The sequence below is a fragment of the Corapipo altera genome, unplaced genomic scaffold, assembly GCF_003945725.1.
Source record: "Corapipo altera isolate COAL_440 unplaced genomic scaffold, ASM394572v1 61411, whole genome shotgun sequence".
In the NCBI taxonomy this organism is placed as follows: domain Eukaryota; kingdom Metazoa; phylum Chordata; class Aves; order Passeriformes; family Pipridae; genus Corapipo; species Corapipo altera.
The window spans coordinates 19799854-19824305 of NW_020884875.1; the positions used below are offsets into that span (position 1 = coordinate 19799854).

The window sequence follows — 24452 nt, forward strand, 5'->3', positions numbered from 1 at the left end:
ATGTCACACATTTTTTGGAGTCTCCCTGATTCTGGGCCGTTCTTCAACAACACAAAGAGAGCTTTAGACTCTCTTAGGAAGCATTAAGACTACGTCATGAAGATGGGGAAAGTTCACTCTGTTGGAGGGTGTCCCTGCCAGTACAACGCTGTCCTTCATACTGTTCCTTGGCTTCCACTCAAATTTTGAGGTGATGGTGCTTCTCTGCTTCAGCAATTTCTGTTTATGTTTAGTGTCTGGATATCTTTGAAGCTCCACATGGCTTGAGAAGTCTGTGGATTGCTGTAATTTGTGCTGAGGAGTTGCATTTGTAAATCTGTTTGCAGCAAGTCACAATTTGTCGGCAATTCAGGATGGAATTCTTTTGGTTTGGAGCCCTGTGGCCTTCTTTCCCCCACATCCCCATGTTAAGTATTTACAGTAGCAATATATTTTTTTATTTATTTTCCCTTTCATGTAACCGGAGGCATGGTTTTCATTATAAAGCTACTGTATAATGCTTTTTGTTCATTCACTTGTTTCTTTTATTGTTCTAGATTTGTGGATGCTATTTTTCTACCAGCTCTCATCGCAACACCAAATTTTATACTGATCCTGTTGAAGCTGTAAAAGATATACCCAATGGGGCAACTATACTTGTTGGTGGTAAATATTTAAGTTCCTTAAGGATGCAGTCACGTTCTGTTAATGAGATACTTTTTATTCATTTACCATGTTTCTTTTAATATTAACTAATTTGAGAATTCGTGGAATTGCATGGTTTTTTAAACAAGTGGTTTACTACTCTGCCCATGAGAAAATCCAGGTTGTGCCTTAGGGGAGGGAAAAAGCCTCAGAAACATCATTACTTTTCTTTCCCACTAAAAAAATATTGGACTCTACTTGTCCTAGTTTGAATCCAGAAAATCAACATGGGCTTTTTCAAGATAGCATAGTTATTTCACGATTTGGTTTGATTATTTTTATGGTAACATTCTCTGTATCCTGTATCTGCCTTTTCTCTCGGTCTCTGTGACCTTGAACAAATTGCATAATCTGCTTTTGCTGTTAGGAAGTGAAGCTATATATAATACTTATCTATGTTACACTTAATTGTTATGTGTGGCATTTCCAGAAGAGTCAAGAAGTTGTATCATACTGACTTTCACTGTGACTTGAGTCTTTGAATATTCTAGATGCCTCCACAATTTCATACTGTTCCATCTGTGTGAAGAAAAGTGATTTCTGTATTTTGAAGGTTGTTTTGATGTTGAAGAGGTAATGAATGTAACATTGTAAAACATGAGAAACCTCACTGGAGATGTATAATGAGGCAAAATTCCTTGTGGGAAAATTTTTTTTGGTTTAGTTGGTTGTTGGTTGGTTGTTGTTTGAAGAAAAGATCTGAGGCCACAATAGGTTGGACTTGATGATCTCAGAGGTCTTTTCCAACCGGACTCTGTGATTTTGTGAAATGGTAGTACCTGTAGTGTGACATGGTATTTCACTTTGGACATAGTGGGTTCTTGCATAACAAGTGGGAGTGTGAGGCACCTGTGCCTGAATGGAGATTTGGATTACTGTGCTTCCAGTTACACATCTTCCCAAGGGTGTTCAGATTCCCAGATTTTTATCACCTAATTATAGGCTAAGATGTATGGGATGTGCAGCAGAGCTCTGAAGGTTGGGTGGGTAGAAAGAGAAGGAGAAATAATGAGTACAGGGGTTAGGATGTCAGGAGAGCCAAGGCCCTGGAGCCCTTCCCCGAAGGCCATTTGTGTGTGAGCAGATCCCCTGATGGCTAAAGGGCTTTCATGCAAACTGGAAAGAAGTCTGACCAGGAGATTACAGTACTAGGGTGCAAATCTTTCCAGAAGTGTCGATTTATTTAGTCAGCTAAGGAGCTTGTTTTACTCAGAAAAGATTTTTAATTCCCAGACTTCTAAATAATCTGTGTTCTTTCAAACAGTTATTACATATTCAGTTTTCTTGTATTTTGTGTAGGTTTTGGATTGTGTGGGATTCCTGAAAACCTCATTGGGGGTTTACTGAAGACTGGAGTAAAGGGAATAACTGCAGTCAGTAACAATGCAGGGTAGGTATTCATGTGTCTGTGGTTTAATAGGTACAGAGTAAATATTCCACTCACAGGAAAATGCTGATATATATGAAAAACTTTTTATTTTCACCATCATAATTTTCATATTAACCACACAGCTTGGTTTGAAAATGTTATTTTTTGAATGAGCCCAGAGAGTACAGTATGTATATATACTCAGCCCTGTCAGGGAAGAGCTGTCACTGTTGTAGAGAGTTGCAATTATGTACATTTATATATATTCAACTAGTTGACTGTAACTAAAAATTCTGATTTAGATGCTTTAAATGTACTGTCAGTGATTTTGTGTTTGTGCATGTGAATTTCCAAATGATGATATACTTTTAAACTCAGTTTGATGCTTTGTGACCTTCCTACTGTATTTTTGTTACTTTAAAAAAACCCCAAACAACACAAAAAACAGTGAAGAACATCTGCAATAAAAGAATGGAGAGGGTCTTTAATAAGTCTTGAAATTTTTGATTGATTTTTTAAAATATTTGCACATTAGTGGGTTTGACAGTGAAAATAGTTCTTCCACATATAATTTCTCAGCTTCTCATTTGGCCTAATTTTTACAACAGCTGTTCATTGCAGTAGACTCCACAATACCTAATGATCTTCTTATAGAAAAATATTTACAGCCGCTTCTGTTGAATGCCTTAAGAAAATAAAAATGAAATTAAATAAAATATTGATATGCAAAATATGAATTGCACTTTCATTGGATAAGAGATTATTTGTTTTGGTATTTGGTACATACACAGTAAAACTTAAGCTCCTCAGGATCTTGTGGGAAGCAATTTTTGCTGGAAGAAGGATGGGGAAAGAGACAGTTTTGAGTGGAAAGGTCAATCACTAGGGATCATTAACTTTCTTCATCATCTTATTTTTGGATGACGCACATATATGTACATAGAGAGATTGCACAGATGTTTCCGAGAGGGAGGTGAAAGTTTGACTGTGAGGAAAAGTGGAAAGAGGAGCATTGTGGAAGAGAATGGAGAAGAAGATGTTTTGCATTGTTTTCTGCATATAGTTTGTGATGTTGTAGGTTAGAATTAATTTTGATTGAAATAATGTTAACTTTCCTGAAAACTCTTTGAACTTGGAGGCTGAAGTGATTTCTGTAAAGCTTTTGGTTGCTGGCAGGAAAGCAAAATTTAATTCCTTTTTTCCTGGAAACCAGTTTTCCATGAATGTTTATGGAAGTCTGGGGAGTTCCTGACAGAACAGTGTAACAATTTGATAATGCTCAAGAACATCTAGAGTTTTCAAAAAGTCTAGTTTGTAAAAATACAAGTTTTGCTCTCAAGTTGAACAGTATAATTTATTTTGAAATTTAATTAATAATAAAATACTTATTTCATCTGTTGTTTTTATTTATTGAATTATTCTTATATGGAACTTAGCCTACTACAGTTTGGTAGGATTTGGGAACCAGGTGAAAACACAGGTGTTGTCAGTAATAAAGTCAGAATTCTTATTGCAGCAATTGATACCATTTCTGATCTTCTAATTAGCATGTCAGAAAGCATGCTTTTCTAATACTGTGCATCTTCTGATACCATGTCCAGAAGTATAGTGGTATGATCAAGTATTGCAATACTAATAAATGTCTTTACAACAGAAGTAACGCAGCAGTCATATTCCCTGCAACAGTAGTATTCAAAGGGTTAATTGTTCCTCTAATATGGAGATGTCAGGCACTTTATGGGATGAGTAATTGGCCACTTTCAAGATGCCACATGATTCAGTGTATTTGCTTTGGTGACACTGTGCTGCAGTTGATGCCGTGCTGTGTTTCAGCTTCCTGACTGCAGCTGTTTTCTTCTAACAAACAGGAGGTAATTGGTTGTGGCTAGGTTTTCTCATCCTGCAGTGGGGTTAGCAGGCAGCTTGTTTTTGGAGTAGGGAAGGAGCCAAATACATAGACAGACAACCTATTCTGGAGAGCAGTGCAGCTACATGGATTAAGTCACATGCCTGTGAACCACGGAATGTGTCAGAGAGCTATCTGTTTATAACTAAAATAGCGGCAGTGGAGACAGCGATTTGCTTACATCTAGGGAAAAGCAGTAATTAGGAAGTCCTGAAGTGTTCTTGCCAGCTCTCTTTCAGCTGGAAAGAAGGTTCAGCAAAGCCTAGAAATACTTGGCAGTCTCTGGAAACAACTTTAAAGGAGTAGGATGTTCACAAGTTCACATCCTACTTACTGTTCTGTGCTGCAGTGTAATGGGGAGGAGATTCCTCCTGCAAGAACTTGTTCTAGTCATATAATTGCTGGCAGGTGAAGTCCTTGTTTTGGCCTTTTTATTGGAGCCCTGGTTAGGAACATCATACTGCTAAACTTACTGTCTGCTGCTGTGCATTGCAGTAGTGCTCACACTGTGTGCTAGCCAGTGAAACAGCACCTTTAAGAGCAGTTACTGTTTTGCCAAGCCAAACAAGGCAAAGTGTTTGAAAGGGAAGCAGTACAAATATCCAATACCTCTGCTATTTACACAACTTGCAGGGGAAACTGAAACTTGTGAACCAGGGTGATAGCGAAAGATAACCTTGATAGGTGGGTGTGCTTCTAAAATACAGCCTCTCATATCTTCCCTTATAATTTGTTTTGCTCATATAGTTCATATTTTTAAATAGTTCCTTTCCACTGTGTTTTTTAAGTCCTTTAAATTTAGAGTATTTTGTCTTAGTAAGCTACCAAAATCCATTTTATTAAAGTTTTGCTGCATTTTTGTTTAAATTTATTCCATTCTACATATGTCAGTAGGTCCTTGTTTTAAACATTGATTCAGTTAATTCCCAGCGTAATTGTGATTGGTATACAGTACATTCTTGCATGTGGCATGTTTTTCCATCTGCTTGTAACTTCGTGGTATCTTGTTGCATTCTGATTTCCAGTTACTTGGAGCTTGGGACTTGGAGGTTTTGGGTCAGCCTATGCTAAGCCTAATGCCTAATGCAGGCTATCAGACCTGTTGTTTCAGGATCTGTGTTGCAACAAAAGATGTGTTCTTGTCAGCATAGCCAAATATTTAAAATGAAAGTTTAAATAGTCGAATGAAATTATTGTTTTTAGTTAATTGCGCTTAATGGAATGGATAACTTATTTTGGGTATAATCATATTCTGACATCAACACTTCCACTCTGTCTCTACCACCTTAGTAAGCTGAATTTGTGCTGGATATAACCGAAGCCCACTGTCTGTGGTAGCTACAGACGTGGTCTGACTGTTCTGTCAGAATTGGGCTTTACTTTTGAGAGTTAAATATGCGTACTTTTTGAATGCAATAGTGTTGAACAGAAGGTTTTCACTTACAGTAAAAATAGAGAAGTCACAGTTAATGTCTTAATTACTAATCACCTGAGTGATCATCTAAAAGGAGATTGACAGCATGCAGTCAGATTATCGCTGGTTCAGACAGTGTTCTTAAAAGGCATTACCGGCTTTTTGAACCTTTGGTCTCTCTACTCTTTTTGAAGGTCTTTTGAAGTTACAGTATTATACATTAAGAAGGAGAAGTATAGCTTTGACATAAACATTTGAACTGTTGGTCATGATACCTGAATGGAGTTACTTAGTTCTGTTGAGCATAATACTCTTACTTTCCTAATAGACTGGGCTATTTGTGGTTCCCAAATCTCTGTAAGGCACTACTCTATGGGATCAGATGCATTGGTAAACTTATGCACCCCATATTCTAAAGCTCAGAAGGCAGTTTTATATTCTTAGCAATTAAATGTTTTGAATTCAGACAGGTTCGATAAAGGCTTTGTATTTTAAAGTTTAAGGTTTTCTCATTTTTCAGTCATTGTTTGGAATTGTATGTTTCTGTTAAAACCAAAACGTGTCCGCCATCTTTGCCACAGACTCCCCATTTTTTTCTTGCATGTAGCTCCTGTGGCTTAATTCCATCATTATTGCTACTAAAATTATGTCTGTCTGTCTGTCTATCTGTCTATCTATCTATCTGTCTATCTTTATATTATGTTTATTAAAATATGTTAAAATGTCCATGTATAGATAAAAGTACCTTCAGGTGGAAGTTGCATTCCAAGTTCACAGGAACTTACGATGTTTTTCAACATAGTGTTAGGTATTAAGTGATTTTAATGGAATGAATTTGACAATCTCTTGATTCAGAAAGCTAAAATGTAACTGAAAAAGCCTGAGAGACTTGGAAGGAGGCTTGTATGTACACAAAGATGGGATCAGGGTGATGCTCAGAGTGTCTTAATGTTGTGTATGTCATTTTTGCATATGCATAAGAATTCTTTAAACGTGCCAGTTAAATTTACTTTCAGAAGTGACATACAAGGTTGCCCGGGACTCTTATTTCACTTGGTAGAGGGAGAAGAGTGGAGTTCTGTAAAATTCTGCACATGGCAAGTTGTCAAAATCAGGAGGCAAGGTATATATTTTCAGTGGAGTTGATTGTTTGAAGCAGTTTACGTTTTTTTAAAATTATTGCCATTCTTCACAAAGAATCTAATGAGATGTTTTTTTACAGTTCTTAAATTGGTGACACTGTGTGAACTGCAAATCCCTGAAAATCTGCCCAGGTCATCTAGCTAATTTTAGTGTGGAGGTTATTTAGGATTTTGGCAGGGCAAATTGTACTAACTTTGCACTACATGGAACTATTTAGAAATCAGCTGTGCAGATAACTTTCTAGTTATGATTGGAAATGAGAACAATATAGCTGTGGAACTCAGCGTGGTTGAGGAAATGTGTCAACTTGGTTACAGAAGAGTGACAATGAAAGTTAAACCTATTTTTCAGCCAAGTGACTTTTGAAGTATGATGTATTCATGATTAAATTTAAATATTTATCAGATTAACTCTACACCATATAAACTTCATTATGAAGGAAAACTATGGTGAATTTTAAAAGTTCTCAATAGTGTTGTTTTACTTGTAATAAATACACAGTATGCCATTTCATAGCAAAAAGGAATGTGGAAGAAGGAGATCTTGCTGCTGAAGTAACCATGCAATGTACAGTACTTTATCCTCTTAAAAATTATCTACCTTTGAACCTTTGGATGGACTGGGCCTATATACCTTCACCCATCATTCTCACAGGATATTTTTGGGGGATGGTGGAGGAAGAATACTGCCATTTTACTGTGAAACTGAAGCTGAGATGAGCAAAGAGGACAGAGTTCCCATGAGAAGACCGAAGTAGCACAGGGACAAGGGTACAGTGCATTAAGGCTCGATCATGCCAGTTTGCATGCTGGGCTTCATGATTCCCCACAACCACAGCTCCCTTATTTTCTTTTTTATTCCTCCCCTCAAAGTGAAAGAAGTCCCAGGCTGATGAGCTGAGAGATTCAGTGCGCTGTTTATTTTGTCCTTTGCCACGGACTGAAAAGTTGATGAGACAGTTTATATGGTTTCTGGGAGCTGTGATCCACTGCCCCGTTTTCTGTTCTACTTCTTCCTTCTCCTGACCAGGACTGCTTTAGCATATGGCAGCACCCATACTTCTCTCTTCCTTCTCCTTTCTCATCACCTTCCCTGAGAGAACTTCAGCCTCTCTTTTCTGCCTTCCATTAAGCAATTTGCAATTGGACAGGTGGAAAAGTGTCCTAGGAAAAAGAAGGTGGTTAAGATAGTGTCAAGACATTTGGCTAAAGACAAGAATCAACAGGGCAAATAAACCTCATACCTCTGAATAATTTACCTTTCTATGAGCTGATCTGTTTTCCTCTCTTAGTTAACTCCTACTCCTCACCTTGCCCTATTCTGTGTACCTATCTGGAAGTGATGGACAGAGAAGAAGGAGAAACAATATCATTTGAGCTGGCTCCTTAGTACTCTTCCAGTGTAATACATGGGGAGATTATTGTGGGACATAGTCTCATTGTTATGAGCCAGCTGTAAGACTGGGGAAGTAATCAAGAACTGTTACATGACTGATTGTCACATTAATTTTGCCCTTGGTGTGTCTGCACTTGTGTTTGATGTCTTCTGGCAAAAGCCATCTAGGTAGGCATCTACTCATTTTCTGCACAAAGACTATAAAGGATCTCTTTCTGCTACTGCCAGAATTATATTTTATTCTTGTGGACCTAAGAACATAGTGCTTTCATCCACATACCTTCTTTCATGTTGGTAAAATTTCAGGCTATAGTCAAGCATCTCTGAGCCTGAAAGCTTAAGATTGTGTTACTAAGAAACAGAAAGTGATTCGTGCATTCCTTTTAGTTGGGGGGCATATCTGGTCTTCCTTAGGAATTGTGGATCTATCTGAAGGCATAATTACATGTAGCTTGGAGGTCTTTTGAAGACTGAGAAGCTGATGTTTACAAAGAAAAACAGCCTCTTCTACATGGAGAATGATAGAGGAAATTGTTTTCTAACCTATTGCCAAGAAAATTTCAAGCTCTGGAACAAGTCCATCTGTTACTAAGTTTCAAGTGTTGCTTCATTATGCAACACTTGGACTTGCTGGATGGCTGCAGAGACTGGTCATCTAACTCCAGAAGCTGACTAATGGCTTTACATAAAGCGTTCCCCCGGAATAGGACCAACCATTAATATACTTTTTCTCTGCAGCAACAGCTAGTTGCAGGACACACTAGTTTCTGCCTGAGGCGGAGTCTTGCCCCAGGATTCATATTGCATGCTTTTCTTTCACAATCTGTAGCCTTCAGTGGTGATGTAGTTACCCTCCCATCTTTCCAGTCCCCAGATTATGAGAGGAGAAAGATTAGGTAGGGTATCATGTTGGCTTCTCATTGGTGAATGTGTTTTAATTCTCCAAAACTTAAGATACTCATGGTAATTTTTTATAATGAATGAATTCTGGCCTTGTGGGATCTCCCAGGAATATACTGTCTCAGGTTCTGGAGAATCTTTTAACAATGACTTTAGAGGAACACATTGCTTTAAGAGATGTAGAAGGAAGTCCTCATCCTAATTGATGCTGCTTACCTTCCAGTGAGGGGAGCCAGTCTGTTCTGACATTGCCACTTTTTTAAGACATATATAGCTGTCTTCACAAAGGCAGAGAGAGAAGAGAGTTGTAATTATCTCCTTTTACTCAAAAAAACCCCCAAACAATAACCAATCATATGTCTTGTGCCAGAGTGTGACATTCCAAGGATCCTTTTTTTGTGTCTAAGAATGCAGTTTGCTATACCTTACTTCATCAAGGTGTGTAGGGCTTGTTGATGTGTGAGGCTTTTATCAGCTTGGAAACTTAGGTGATCTCTTCTTCCCTGTGATGCTGTAGAATGTGTTTTGCTTGAGCCACCAGACAAAAAGGTCTGAGGGCTGCAGATTATTGTTTATCTGCAGTGAAACATCAACATGTTGCCTTTGACTTCCCGTATACTGGAGATATGTGAGCTAGATATTTGCAGTCATCTTTGGCTGCTTTTTTTAATTAGAAAAGGTAGGCATTAGTTTTTGACAGGAAGGTTTTGTAGGTATGAGAGGGACAAAACAATAGGAAGAAATGTTGCTAAACAGCAAGACCTCTGTAATTTTTCTTGTCTGCATCAGCAGAAATGGGGAACTTGGGTCACCTACGTCCTTGATGAGTACCTAGTTAGATCTCTTTTCTGATATATATTTCTTGTATTCTGTTGATTTGCATTTCATCCTAATACAGAACAGGGAAACTTCTAGAAATCTTAACAATTTTGAGGGCAAAAGAAAGCATTCTCTGTCTAGCACTACTGTGTACTTTCCGTTTTCCGATAGCACATATAACAACCATGTCAGCTTCCACCACGCCTTCTTCCTTCCTATCTATGGCAAAACATTTTTATTGTACTCACATTTGTTTAAATTTTTAAAGGACTGAATCCAGCTTTTTAAATAGAGATACAGAATAGGTTCTTTCCATTCACTCAGTAAAAGCTCTATTTTTCTTTTTATAGTTACTGTTTGATAGAGAGAGCATTACCTGAAAGACAGATATTTTAGGGGTAACACTTTCAGCATAAAAATAATTAAAGCTAAAAAGTTCAAAACCAAACTTTTGTGCCTGAAACAACACAACCAAGAAAGCAGCAAAATGTGGGAAGGGAGAACAGCTAACTTGAAATGACCGTAAAAGTGTTATATTGAAGGAAATTTCCCCAGACAATGTTTTTCTTATTTTAGTATCAGATAGAGATGTGAAATGACAAGCAAAGGGTAGGGAGAACAGAAGTGAGAACAGCATTTTATGTGTGCAGCGTTGGTTTTTTAGGACATTCAAATGTAAGAGGAAAACATAGTGCTTAAAATGAGCTTTTGGAGAGAGATGAAAACAGATATATGTGGAAAGCAAAAAGGTTATTTTAGCTGGAAATCTGAATGGAGGTTACATCCTTAAAAAAAAGGTGGGCAATGATATATTTTTTAAAGAAATTTACAACTAAAATAAATATATGAGTAACAGCAACAGGATTTTGTGATGCTGCTCTAAAGATTAAATGTAGGTGAGAGTTGAAGTAATTTTATGTTATCAGGCAGGCAGAGCCTCCTGGTGCAGGACTTTTGAAAGGTAGAATTCTTGTTCTCATTGGAATAGGGGAAATAAGGTTCTTGTAAGACCTGTGTGCTCAGTGACAGATCCTCACAGCAATTTCGGTTTTGAACAAATCTGGCTGCATTTGAAGGGAGAAGAAAAAGTGACTTAAGTGAAGAGCTACTTGGCATGACTGTGGCAGAGAATAACTTTTGGCCAACTTTCTACTTAATTTCTTTGTTTTAATTGAGAGAAGATGCCTCTTAATAGTAGATTGGAGAATCAAGGGTATCCTTATGGGATCCTGCATGGGATCTTCCAGGATGATATGCAAAATCCAGTTAAGGACGGTGTGTTCCAGTAGCTGGAACATAGGAACATAGGAAGAAGGATTACGGATCTTAGTGAAATGAGGCAGAAATTTCTTCAACCATTAGAGATCAGCCCCTGCCCTTCTCATGTTGCCATCCTTTCTCATGTGAAAGCACACTCAGAAATTCATTGTCTGCACACAGGAGTCTCGTGTCTGCTTGTTTCTACTTGATAACTTCCAAGTTTTGCAATGATAAGAGTGGTGTTAACCACCCAAATGATACACAGAAGTTGCAAACTCTGGTTTGCAAGCAGGTCAAGCTGCCCCTTGTTCTTGCACTAGAGAACACTGCACAGTTTTGTTTAAATTCTCTGTACTTTTGCTACACAGTACTGTAGTTATACCAACCCATTAAACTGACATCAGATGTTGGCTGATTTGTTATATTTGCTTACTACCTTTTATAACGAGAAGTCAGGGTTTGATGGGTTTTTTTTGAGGGGGACTATCCTGATTTGAATGAACCTATACAGGAAATTACGGCATTTTTATTTTTATTCTCCTTTTTAATCTCTTTTGCCCACAAGACTTTCTATTCTATTCCCAGTGGTTTCAGTTTCAAACTGCTAGTTTTTTTTCCTGTGGGGAGTTATAAAAATACAGGTTATTTCCAGGCAACACACATTTTAGTCTCAAGGCTTTGGCACCACAACATTTTTGAAGTTGCATCAGAATTAGATTTTAAATTCTTCTTAGTAGGTCAGAGTTGGAGAGTGGAGCAAGCTTTGATAATATGTCACATTATTTTATATCTAGAGAACATAGAATAAATTCAGAGAACCAGATCAGAGAAGCTTGTTTCACTTCCTCCCATGCAGTTTCCAAAATGCCTGAGTATGCATATGAAGTGGGCCATCTTCTTAAAATAGTCCTAACCTTAAAATAGTGCTCTTTATGCATGCAGTTGCACAGTCCTTCTGACTGCGTGTGCATGTCTGTCCATGCAGCTGTTGAGATGTTGTGGTTGGAGGTGGAGAGCTGGTGCTGGTCCTGCTCACTCGGCCCCTCTCCTTTCACCTGCACTACTGCAGCCTGTGTGTGGGATGCCAGCGCTGGCAAAGCATTACCAGTGAATTGAATACTGAATTGAAAGTGAATACTGCATATTAGTAAAGTTTTTTAATCTGGTCCTTTTCGGAGCTTTCCATCAGCAGTGGTGTTTTCAACAGGATGTATATATTGTAAGCACGTGTGTGTTAGTTACAGCATGCTGAATCTTAAAGGATTATTCTAATATTTTTCAGTATTTCTTATCCTGAAATCTCAAGCCAGTGTGTGTATAACTAAGTTTATGTTGAACTAAGCCAACTAGTGGCAGATATACATCACTCTTTGTAAGGTGTTTCTGGATCATGGCATGTTTCCCACGGGGGAGTGGAAGTTCCGAGTTCTCTGCTCATAAGTTGCAGAAACCAACATAAATGTAGAAGAGGTTTGTGTAGATATACCAGTCTGTTGCCATTCTGCATAACGTGTTGGAAATGTGATAGAAACATGCCTTTACAATATTGTCTATGTTTATTTCCATTTTTATATTTTAATCTCGTATTTCCTCAAATTGAAGTAGCCTTTTTTGTTGCAGGAATTCTTGAAATATGTTCCTGTTCCATTAGTACACAATATAGGATGACAAACATCACAAAGAATATCAGAATTTTAGAAGCACTGGCACAACAAAAATGTCGTCTTTGGCATTCATTTTAAGCTCACACAGACAAGAAAATCTTGACTGCAGTGCTAAAACCCTGTTGGAGTAGGCAATTTCTTAGTAAGAAATTAAAATATTTACTATAATAAGAAAATTTGTACAAATATCGTGTTACCTCATATACAAACTAGTGCTGTAAATGTGAATGTGCCTTTCTCCTTGGCTTCTAAGCAATCACCTTATTTCTCGGGAGCTAGAGTGTAAGCAAAAATATATCTTTGTTCACTCAAAGCCATGTATGACTATTAATTGGTAAGACTTTTTAAAGGATATGTAAAATAACACCAAGCTGTTATTTGTAGCTGTTAACATGTGAAATGTCTTTAAAAGGAAGTTTTGGAGGTATTCTGTGCCTGGGAAGAGATGAAGTCTGAACACTGAAACCTTAGATTTTAATTATAGCTTTACTGTTTTCCTGCCTGCAAGCTAGAATTTGATTTTTGTCTTCAATTCCTTATGCCTAGTGGGGGGAGATAACTTTGTTCTTTCTTGTTAAATCATTAAAGCTTATCAAGTGCTTTGTTTACAACAAAACTCTATTGTCTGGCTTTTTCTACACAGTGTTGACAATTTTGGACTTGGTCTTCTGCTTCAGACTAAGCAGATAAAACGCATGGTGTCATCATATGTTGGAGAGAACGCTGAATTTGAACGCCAGTATTTGTCTGGTGAGCTTGAAGTTGAGCTTACACCACAGGTAAGGAGTGTCTAAGAGACTGGTGATTTCTTTTTATCTGAAATACTAAGTAGACTAATGCATAAGTGCTCTTATAAAATTATTTTGCAATCCAAATGTTTTGCCTGTGTTCAAGTGGCTCTTGCCATCTGTGGTGGGTTGACCCCACCTAGACTCCAGGTACCCAGCAAAGCCACACTGTCACTCCCCTCAGCTGGACACAGGAGAGAAAATATAACAAAGGGTTCATGGGTCGGCATAAGGACAGGGAGAGATCACTCACCAGTTACTGCCATGACAGACTTGACGTGGGGAAGTCAATTTAGTTTATTACCAATCAAGTCAGAGTAGGATAATGAGAAATAAAACCAAATCTTAAACCTTCACGCCCCTTCTGCCACCCTCCCCTTCCTGGCTGTAACTTCATTCACAATTTACTCTACCTTCTCCCTGTCAGCAGTGCAGGGCAAGGAGGGAATAGAGGTTGTGGTCAATTCATCACACATTGTCTCTGCCACTCCTTCCTCCTCAGGGAGCTCCTCACACTCTTTCCCTCCGATGGGAAACAGTCTTTCACAAACTTCTCCAATGTGAGTCCTTCTCACAGGCTGCAGTTCTTCACGAACTTCTCCAACATGGGTCCTTTCCATGGGGTACAGTCCTTGAGGAACAGACTGCACCAGCATAGGACCCTTCTGCGGCATGCAGTCCTTCAGGAACAGACTGCTCCGGCGTGGGTCCCCTGCAGGGCCATGAGTCCTGCCAGCAAACCTCCTGCAGCATGGGCTTCTCTCTCCATGGGGCCATAGGTCTTGCCGGGAGTCTGCTTCAGTGTGGGCTTTCCATGGGGTAACAGCCTCCTTCAGGCATCCACCTGCTCCTGCGTGGGGTCCTCCAGGGACTGCAGGTGGATCGCCCGTCCCCCATGGACCTCTATGGCCTCAGGGGCACAGCTGCCTCACCATGGTCTGCACTACAGGCTGCAGGGGAATTTCTACCTGGAGCACCTCCTCTCCCGCCTCCTTCAACAACCTTGGTGTCTGCAGAGCTGTTCCACTAGCACATTCTCACTCCACTCTTTTCTGGATGCACTTGCATCTGTGCCATAAGTTCTTTGTTCAGTATGTTATTGGCACGGTTTCTGTCAGGCATGAGGAAAACTTTTGGCATCTTCTCACAGAAGCCACCTCTGTAGCTGCCAAAACCTTGCAACCTCAATGCACCATCTTAGGATCATGTGCTGCAACTGTTCTGTTAAGAACTGACCAGCTGTATTGTGTGAATTCCTTTTATAGCTTGTTACATTATATTGATTTGAAATATATGTATTTTATATATATATACATATACACACACATGCATGTATATTTTATTGAAAATTTTTTTATTTTTTTATTTTTTTTCTTACCGACTGTAAAAAATGACATGAATTATGCTCACTACTGTGGCCCTTGTAAGGAGAAGGAAGTTGGAACTGCTCTGTTCCCATCGTGGTAGCATCTTTTGGGGATGTCGTGTGTGCAGTGTCTGCCATCTAGTGGGCAGGAATTAAGTTAGGAGATAGTGTTATGCACAGTGTTATGAGACAATTTACAACTTTAATTTTTAGTGCCATAGTTTGAATTATTTTAGCACTGCTAAGCTACCCAAATCATCAGTAGCAGTAACATTCTATTGAGGTCTGCTTTGAGACATTGGTGCTCTAACTTAATTTAAAGCATACAGCATGTTAGTGTGTGACATTTTAAGAGGTGACACATGGCCTTTGGGCTTTAAACAGATATTTATATAAGTTTCTGGAAAAAACAACAGTCAAAGAATCACAAAGAATGTTCTGTGTTGGAAGAGTCTTAAGTTTTTATTGAGAAGAGTGTCTTGGGCTCCATTTCTTGGGAAGCACAGAATCATAGAATGGATCAGGTTGGAAGGGACCACAGTGGGTCATCTGGTCCAACCTCCCTGCTCAAGCAGGGTCATCCCCGAGCACATGGCACAGGATTGCATCCAAACAGTTCTTGAATATTTTCAGTGAGGGAGACTCCACAACCTCTCTGGGCAACCTGTTCCAGTGCACGGTCACCCACACAGTAAAGAAATTCTTCCTCATATTCAGGTGGAACTTCTTGTACCTCAGTTTCTGCCCATTGCCTCTTGTCTTATTGCTTGGAACCACTGGCCTGGATCCAGCCTCTTGACACCTTCACTTCAGATACTTATAGGCATTGATGAGGTTCCCTCTCAGCTGACTCTTCTTGAGGCTGAACAAGCCCAGCTCCCTCAGCCTTTCCTCGTAAGAGATGCTCTGTTCCCTTCACCATCTTTGCTGCCCTCTGCTGGACCTGTTCTTGGAGTTCTAAGTCTCTCTTGTCCTGAGGAGCCCAAACTGGAGACAGCACTCCAGATGTGCCTCCCTAGGGCTGACTGGAGGGGCAGGACCTCTTCCCTTGACTTACTGCCAATGCTCTTACTAATTCACCCCGTGATACCATTGGGCATCCTGGCCACAAGGACTCAATGCTGGTTCATGGACAGCTTGTTGTCCACCAGGACCTCCAGGTCTGTCTCTGCTTTTAAGCAGGTCGGCCCCCAGCCTGTACCACTGCCCAGGGTTATTCCTCTCCAGGTGCAGGACCCTGCACTTTCCCTTGTTGAATTTCAGGTGGTTCTTTGCCCATCTCTGCAACCTCTTGGAGTCCTTCTGAAGAGCTGCACAATGCTCTGGGGTGTCAGCCACTCATCCAACTTTGTGCCACAGAATCATCAGCAAACTTGCTGAGGAGGCATCTGTCCCTTCATCCAAGTCACTGATGAACAAGTTAAACAGTACTGGGCCCAGTGTAGGACCCTAGGGGACACCACTAATGACAGGCCTCCAACTAGTCTCTGTACCACTGATTGCAACCCTCTGGGATCTGCCACTCAGCCAGTTCTCAGTCCACCTCACCATCTACTCATTCACACTTTCTGAATTTGCCTATGAGTATGCTGTAAGAGAATGTTTCTTAGAATCCCTGAGATGAATGGAAAAGCTCTTATACCCAGTCAGCAGTCATGAAAATAACTAGGCACTTGTCGCTTCCCATGTTTTGGAAGTCATAAATCTCATAAAATATTTTTTCTTCCTTTCCAATGTTCAGTCGTTTTATCTACAAGACCTTGAACTCCTTAGACATATAATTGACTTTGTGGAGTATAGATAAGCTGTGTAGATCCAACATGGAAATAATGGGTCTACAGTGTATAATGGTAAACAGTAATGTAAATTAATGACTTGCTAGGAGCTGGGGTGATTTCAAATATTTGTGTTGAGATAAAATAACCTGTTGTATAAAGTTAGGTGTAGCTTCAGGAAAAATGGGAGACTACTGTGTCCTTGTTAGACAGTAAGGGAGAGGTCATGGTGAGATCTTGAAATGCAAAGGCTGCTAAGAACAGGACTTTGCATGGTTTGCATCTGCCTCTTGCCACCATTTTGAAAACCTACCAGAAGTCACTGTGCTTCTTGCAGGATAACTGAGGAAAATGCAGCCTATGTTGTGGAAATGGATAACTGACCATGATGATCTTGTCTTGCTTTGACTCTAGAAAAATATAAAAAAAAATCTGGGAAATGACATTAATGAAAACAAGAAGACACATCTTTGGCCATAAGTCCATAACTAAGGCTGATGAGGAATTTACACTGTTAATATCTGTAGTACAGGTGGACATAGAGCAGAGTGCGGGCAGGGTGGCCAAACAGTATAAGGAAGCTCTTTCAGCTTCTTGGTATTCTTGGCATGGGCAACTGAGATCACTGGATTCCCTCTTCCTTTCTTAATCTGCCCTCCTTGGCTGTTTCAGCTTGGAGTGAGTTCTGAAGTTTTTCTTAAGATGTTGAAGAATGAAACATCAATATGGAGGACTTACACAGAAAAAAAACCCTTCTAGGATATGTAGCCAGGTGGGAAAGAGGAAAAGAACTCTGTACTCTTCTCAGAGGAATGGGTTAGAAAACAAGTTGAAGGAGAGGAGGCACAGCCAAGTGCTGGGGCTTGGTAATTGGCAGAGAGTTTTGTGACAGCACAACTTGAGCAGCTTTTGGCCATGCATCAAGCACTTCTTGCCTTATCCAGTACTAATCCCACAAAGGAGAGCTAAAATGGGAGGGAGAACTAGATGATCACATCTGTTGACTGAGAACAGAAGGAAAAAGCTCCAAATGAGAGGATATAAAATTAATTTAATTCAAATCATTCATTAGAGTTTGATTTATTGTTACCAAATGACGAGTTCTTAAATATGTCTTCCCATAGGGTACACTTGCTGAACGTATTAGAGCAGGAGGAGCAGGAATCCCAGCATTTTACACCAGTACTGGCTATGGGACGCTGGTGCAGGAAGGGGGTGCCCCCATCAAGTACAACACAGATGGCACCATTGCCATTGCCAGCCAGCCAAGAGAGGTAAGAGGTCTGTTTGCCGTTAGGAAGCCTTCAGCTTTGAAAAATGAATTTCTGACATATTTCCAAGAGAAACAAGAGCCAAGTTTAACCTTGCTATATGGAATTAACTAGATATCTGTGGTACCAGGCACATCAGTTTTGCTCCGACTGCTTACTTCTGTCCTTTGTGATGTGTTAAAGAAGTTTTTACAGCTTTAGGGTGAGCTGGTCCAAGTGAAAGCCTGCTTTGCTGGTTTACTGTTCACTTGACTGTTCTCTGATCAAGTTCATTGTGTATTCAAACAAAATCTTGTACCAGGCCACTGCAGTGCACAGAATGGTCTGAGAACAACCTCCTGCTAGTGTGGCAGGTGCTCCTTAAATCCTGTGCTATGCAGTAAGCAGTCCTGCCGCTGCATATGAGGCTTTATCTTTAGAAGAAACGGGACATTTTCCTGTTAACAGGGAAGAGCTCAGTTGACCAAAATTCCAGGAATTGAATTTCCCAACATCTGAATTATAATTTAGTCTCAGTGTTTAAAACTTCAAAGAAATAAAAAAAGTGTGGCTTTCAAGTGAGAAACAAGTGCTTCATTTTGAAATTGGATGTAGAATTTGAAGAAGGGAAGATATCTCAATGCCATAACTATACTTGAAAAAATGGGTGGGGCTACTGCTGTGTGTTCCAAGTAGGCTGCATACAGTATTAAATTTTACCTTGAGCACATCTCTGGGATAAAGGTAATTCCACCCTAGCCCATGATTTTCATGTATTTTATACACAACTATTTGCAGTATCTGGACATTGATTTAGTCTCTTTTATTCCCTTATTTTTTTAACTGCATATGTCATTATGATGTTTTACCATTTGGAGGAATTTTTTGTTTATTAAATAGCTTATAATTTTAATAACATTTTTCTTCATTTGTTTTCCTTTTGACTTTTGTGGGAAAATCTCTCTTAAGTCTCCCCAGTCTAATAATTGGGGGGACTAATAATATGACCAGCATGACTTGTTCAATTTCATTCTCCACATCCATTTTGCATGGAAGTATTATTTTATAAAGGCTCAGATCTCCTTTTATGGGACTGACAAACTGACTTCTGGTACCCTTTTGTCATTCTTCCTTCCCCTTTCAGAAATTTTAAAAAGCTCTCAAGTACAATTTGTGTATACTCTAACTACCTACATTGTTAAGAGAAATGCTGTTTCATCTCTCTCTTTAGGATTAAAAGACTAGCTGTGAGTCAATTCCATACTTTGGCTTCAGGCACAGTATCATTCATTGCAAATATTGATCATAAATGCAGGGAAACCAAATGAAATTCTGCCTGTCAGATGACATGATTTGAATACTGCGTCTCAAATCGACTTCACTTTAGAGTTGGGGTTTCTAGTGTTGGGCAGTGATTATGGACCTTTTCAGCAATTCTGCTTTAGTACTTCAGTTTTTGGTTAACTTGTAGATGTGCGGAAAGAAGCATGTCTAAATCCAGTAGATGGAGCAGGAGGAATATGGATTCACATGCAGTTCTTGAGACACTATAACAAAACTGAGATTTACAGCCCTTCCATGCTTCTCTATTATTATACAGTTTCTCAGATAAAACTTTATATAGTACAAAAAGAAGTGTAAATATAATAGTCTGTAAAATTAACCCCATAAAATAAATATAGCATGAGAAATCTGTTGGAAGAAACCTACATCTCCATTTTGTACTTTTCTCTGTAGGTGCGAGAGTTTGACGGCCGTCACTTTATTCTGGAGCAGTCGATTACAGGAGATTTTGCTCTTGTGAAGGCATGGAAGGCTGACCGTGCAGGAAACATCATTTTCAGGTGTGACTTGTTTACCAGTGGAAAAAGATTCTTTTATGATTTAGATAATGAAAGAGAAGGAGAATCCTGACTCCTGTGTGATGGCAAAAAAATATTTTACTGATTTTGCTTTCTTTCATGTTACCTTTCCCTACTCTCAAATTATACTGCTATAAAAAACCAAAATATAATTGCTTATTCTAATGACTTTTGAGAATTCAAACATAGATGTGAAATAAAATATTGGTAGTTTAAAATAAGACACAGCAGGCTGTGTCTGTTACTCAATTACTATTGAGAAATTTAGTGTCTTCTATTCTGTTCAGTTTTCATGTTAGTTTGGGTCCTTTTTCTTGAGCAATGAAGTTTGATCCATTCATATATGACAGAAGGGAAGGGAGCTGAATCAGTCTTCTGGACAGTCAGTGATGGGAAAATTGATTCTGTATAAAGAAAGCAGTGTTTAAAGTTGATTTGATCTCGGTGGTGTAGAGAGAGGCATCATACGACTTTAAACATCTTTGCAATGAAAAGTTTGAGTGTTGCAATAGTAATTACATCTTTTATATGAGTTGCTATCCTTAAGTTCTGGTTTGTCCTGAACTGAAGCAGGAGAGGTTTGCTTATGTTTAATGCCTGGTTTTATTTGTTTGTCTTATGGCTATCAGATGAAAAGGTAAGTGTAACAATTGCTGCATTTTGCTACATCAGACTGTGAAAGACACAGTCTGTCTTTGTATGTATTAGAACAAACAAGGAGTTGAAAAAGCAGCTGAAAAATATATGTATAAAATAATACACATAAAATAATGCTTTTCTTTATTTATGTATACATACACATGTATTCACATTAATTTTATCTATATATCTTATAATAATATTGAATTAAAATACTTGAACATTAATAAATAAGCTTTTTTTTTGCCCAAATCTTGACATCCTGGCTTGCTCACTGGTAAGACAATATGGCTTCTGATCGAAAACTTAACTTTCTTGTGTGCATGCACATTAATGTGATGACTGTTAAACTGCTTTCCTTAGGTTCTGGTACACAGAATACAGGAAAAATTCTTCCTCCTTAGGCATCTTTTTGTTTACTCTTGAGCTACTACTCTCTGTACTTTTACTCTGTATCTATCTACTGATGAATAGTTACCTCTGAAAAATTCTTTAATTTTCCACGGCAACAGACTGGTTGCATTCTCCCTTTTACCCCTCTTCCTTTATGTCCTGTTGGTCTCTATCCCTTTCCTTCTTCCTGTTTTTTTCAGAAGTCTTCATGTGTCTCCCACGTTCTCACAGTACAGTTAATACCAGATACTATATCCATCTGGAGTGAAGATCTAAAAACCTTGACTCCTCCTTTCAAGTGTAACTAATCAAAGATGGAAACATCATCATCCAGTGTCTTATTCCTTGTAGAATATTACTAACTTAGAAGAATTTGCTTATGATAAGCAGTGTCCAATTCTGTTTTGGGATGACACACAGGTTACCTGATGACCTAGAACAGAGAAACATAGGCTCATCTTATAACCTGCCATCTGCCACCACTTTCCCAGCAGTGTGGTACTATTTATAGTGTGTTTCCCATGACTGGTATCTGTGGAGCCAATAGCTAAGGAGTAACTGTCTGCCAAACTGTTAATCATCCTCAAGCTAAGAGATTTTTTAAATCTAAAGGTGTACCTTAGGTACACTTAGTTTGACCACAGGCCAACATTAATTTTTTTGTCTCTTCTCGTATGTGAAGCTATACTGTTTTGTTGGGAATCCAGAATGGCACTAACTTCTTTAGAAAGCAGTTTTTTAAGCTGCTATTTTTTTTTCTTAACGTGATACTTCATGTCTCCTAGATCTTTTCTTCCATACAGCGTATTGTGGCTACTTTCATTCCAGGCATCTTCAAGCTGAGTAGACTATTCTGTACCACAGCTTTTGTCTAACAAGGAAGCCTATGTCTAGCCTAGTAGATAGTAACTTTTAGGTATAGTACACTATTAGTAGACACCTATCCCTAAGTCAGATTGCTCAGAGCTCCATCCAGTCTGTCCTTGAACACTTCCAGGGATGGGGCATCCACAGTTTTTCTGGGCAACTTGTTCCAATGCCTCACCACCCTCACAGTAAAGAATTTCTCCCTAATATCCATTCTAAACCTACTCTCTTTGTCGTGTCACTGCCTGCCCTTGTAAAAAGTCCCTCTCCATCTTTCTTGTAGGCTTTCTTCAAGTACGGGATGGCAACAATTAGATTTCTCTGAAGCCTTTTCTTTTCTAGGCTGAACAATCCCAATTCTCTTAGCCTTTCCTCATAGGAGAGGTACTCCATCCCTCTGATCATCTTGGTGGCCTCCTCTGGACTCTCTCCAACAGGTCAATGTTCTTCCTGCACTGGGAACCCCAGGGCTGGATGCAGTGCTCCATGTGGGGTCTCACTGGAGCCAGAATAGAGGGGCAGAATTGCCCTCCTCAGCCTCCTGCCCACACTGCTCTGGATGCAGCCCAGCACACAATTGGCTTTCTGAGCTTTAAGTGCACATGGCCAGTTCATGTCCAGCCTCTCATCCACCAGCACCCCCAAGTCCTTCTCACCAGGGCTGCTCTTGATTCCCCAGCCTTTGTTCATACTGGGGGTTGCCCCAAGCAAGCAGCAAGCAGATGTAGCACCTTACACTTGGTCTTATTAAACCTCATGAGATTTCCATGGGCCCACTCCTCGAGCTTGTTCAGGTCCCTCTGGATGGCACCCCATCCTTCAAGTGTGTTAACCACACCGCTTGATTGATGTCATCTGCAAACTTGCTCAGGGTGCACTTGATCCCATCATCTGTGTCATTAATGAAGATATTAGTTAGCACTGGTCCAAGACGGACCCCTGAGGGACACCATTTGTCACTGATGTCCATCGGGGCTCTGAGCCATTAACCTCATTAACCTGGACGTGACTGTCCAACCAATTCCTCACCCACCAAACAGTCCATGCAATCAAATCTATCTCTTTCTAAATTAGAGAGAAGGATGTTGTGGGGGACCATGTCAAAGGCTTTACAGAAGTGCAGATAAATGACATCAGTAGCTCTTCCCTTGTCCACTGATGTCAGTAGACCACAGAAGGCCACTGGGTTGGTCAGTCAGAACTTGCCTACAGTGAAACCTTGCTGATTGTCTCTAATTACCTCCCTGTCCTCCATGTGCCTTAGCACAGCTTCCAGGAGGATCTGTTCCATGACCTTCCCAGGCACAGAGGTGAGGCTGACAGGTCAGTCATTCCCAGGGTCCTCCTTTCTACCCTTTTTAAAGATGAGTACAGTGTTTTCTTTTTTCCAGTGCCTGGGACTTCATATGACTGCTGTTATTTTTCAAATATCAGAGAGTGGCTTCTCTCCATGATATCTGAACCTCTTTTGGTTCCCCTCTCTTTTTATCTCGGTACCATTCTGCTTTGGAGTTGTTCTAGCCCAAGCAAAGTTGTTGCTTGGTGCTGATGAAAACAGACTATTGACAAAGGAACAGAGATGTTGAAGGGATAATCAGAGTCAGGGCCTCTGCTGTCACAGTCATATCAGATCATCTCTTCATGCTTCAAGTGGTTCCACAGTGTATAAATCCACCTCATATCTGAGGTGTCTCTTCACCTCTGTGTCATTAGGTACATAGTTTGTTGGTTTAGTCTGCCATGAAGTAGTTTGCTGTCTTTTGCCTCTGGGAGAAAACACATTATGCCTTTAGGTCAGCTTGGAAATCCATCACTGGAAAAATAGATGACGTAGATGTTGCTGAGACTAGCTGTCCAGAAAGCCATCTTAAAATAAAAAAGGCAACTTTGTCTAGCTAGTTTCTGAATTTCATACTCCTAACCCCTTAGCATTATTTGGTGTTGGAAAATAAGTGTAGTGCTTCTGTTTTTTCTCCTTCTCGATGATGTGCTCTTTAGAAATAAGGCCTTTGATCCCATAAAGCTTCTGGATGGTGTGTTCTTCAGAAATAAAGCCTTTGATCCTGTAAAACTTCTGGATCGTGTGTTCTGTAGAAATAAGGCCTTTGATCCTGTGAAAGACTGCTGCTTCTGAAACAACTTTACTAACCCAGGAACATTCTAAATGGCAGAAGCTTTTATAGTGTCAGAATAGAGCCCATTAGCTCTTCTTAATGTTAAATTAACATTGAAATGTTTTCTTGTAATTTTTCCCCTATGTAAAAATAATTTTATATCAGTTTTTTTACTGGAAGACTAGTCATTATAATCTTGTGAAAGGTTTTGGCTCAGAAAAATAGTTACACAGGATGAAATACTGCATTCTTAGTTTTCACATCTGCTTTCCCCATCCGTATGCATTTTCCTGCTATTTTAATTTGGCTTTTGTAACTGTTCTCATTTGCTACTCTACTTTGATTAGGATAGTTTTTCCTAAATCACTACCAGCTAGGATTGTATTCATGCTCCCAGAGAAGGACAGAATGCAAGTTGTGGTTGGTTGGGTTTGTTTTGTGCTTTCCTATTCTTACATCCTCTTGGGTTTACATAGCCACTAAGAAGATTAATTGACAAAAGATGTTAATAGAATCATAGAATATGCTGAGTTGGAAGGGACTCATCAGAATCATCAAGTCCAACTCCTGGCCCTGCATAGGACATTCCAAGAGTCACACCATGTGCCTGAGAGCATTGTCCAAGTGATTTTTGAACTCTGTCAGCCTTGGTGCTGTGACCATTTCCCTGGTGAGCCTGTTCCAGTGCCCAGCCACTCTTTGGGTGAAAAATTTTTTTCTTGATATCCAACCTAAACCTCCCTCAGCTCAGCTTCATGCCATTCCCTCCAGTCCTGTCACTGGTCACCACCGAGAAAAGATCAGTGCCTGCTCCTCCTCTTCCCCTCACAAGGTCTGAAATGAG

At 39.6% G+C, this 24452-nt stretch overlaps 1 protein-coding gene across 1 annotated transcript in view; it reads left to right on the forward strand.

Moving 5' to 3' along the window:
- Positions 1 to 24452, forward strand: part of OXCT1 (3-oxoacid CoA-transferase 1) — an 88981-nt gene that overhangs the window by 3528 nt on the left and 61001 nt on the right. The window contains exons 2-6 of the mRNA XM_027634689.1: positions 537 to 645; positions 1984 to 2074; positions 13198 to 13333; positions 17608 to 17757; positions 19471 to 19577. Coding sequence (XP_027490490.1) covers positions 537 to 645; positions 1984 to 2074; positions 13198 to 13333; positions 17608 to 17757; positions 19471 to 19577 — 593 coding nt within the window. The remainder of the gene's footprint in view (positions 1 to 536; positions 646 to 1983; positions 2075 to 13197; positions 13334 to 17607; positions 17758 to 19470; positions 19578 to 24452) is intronic.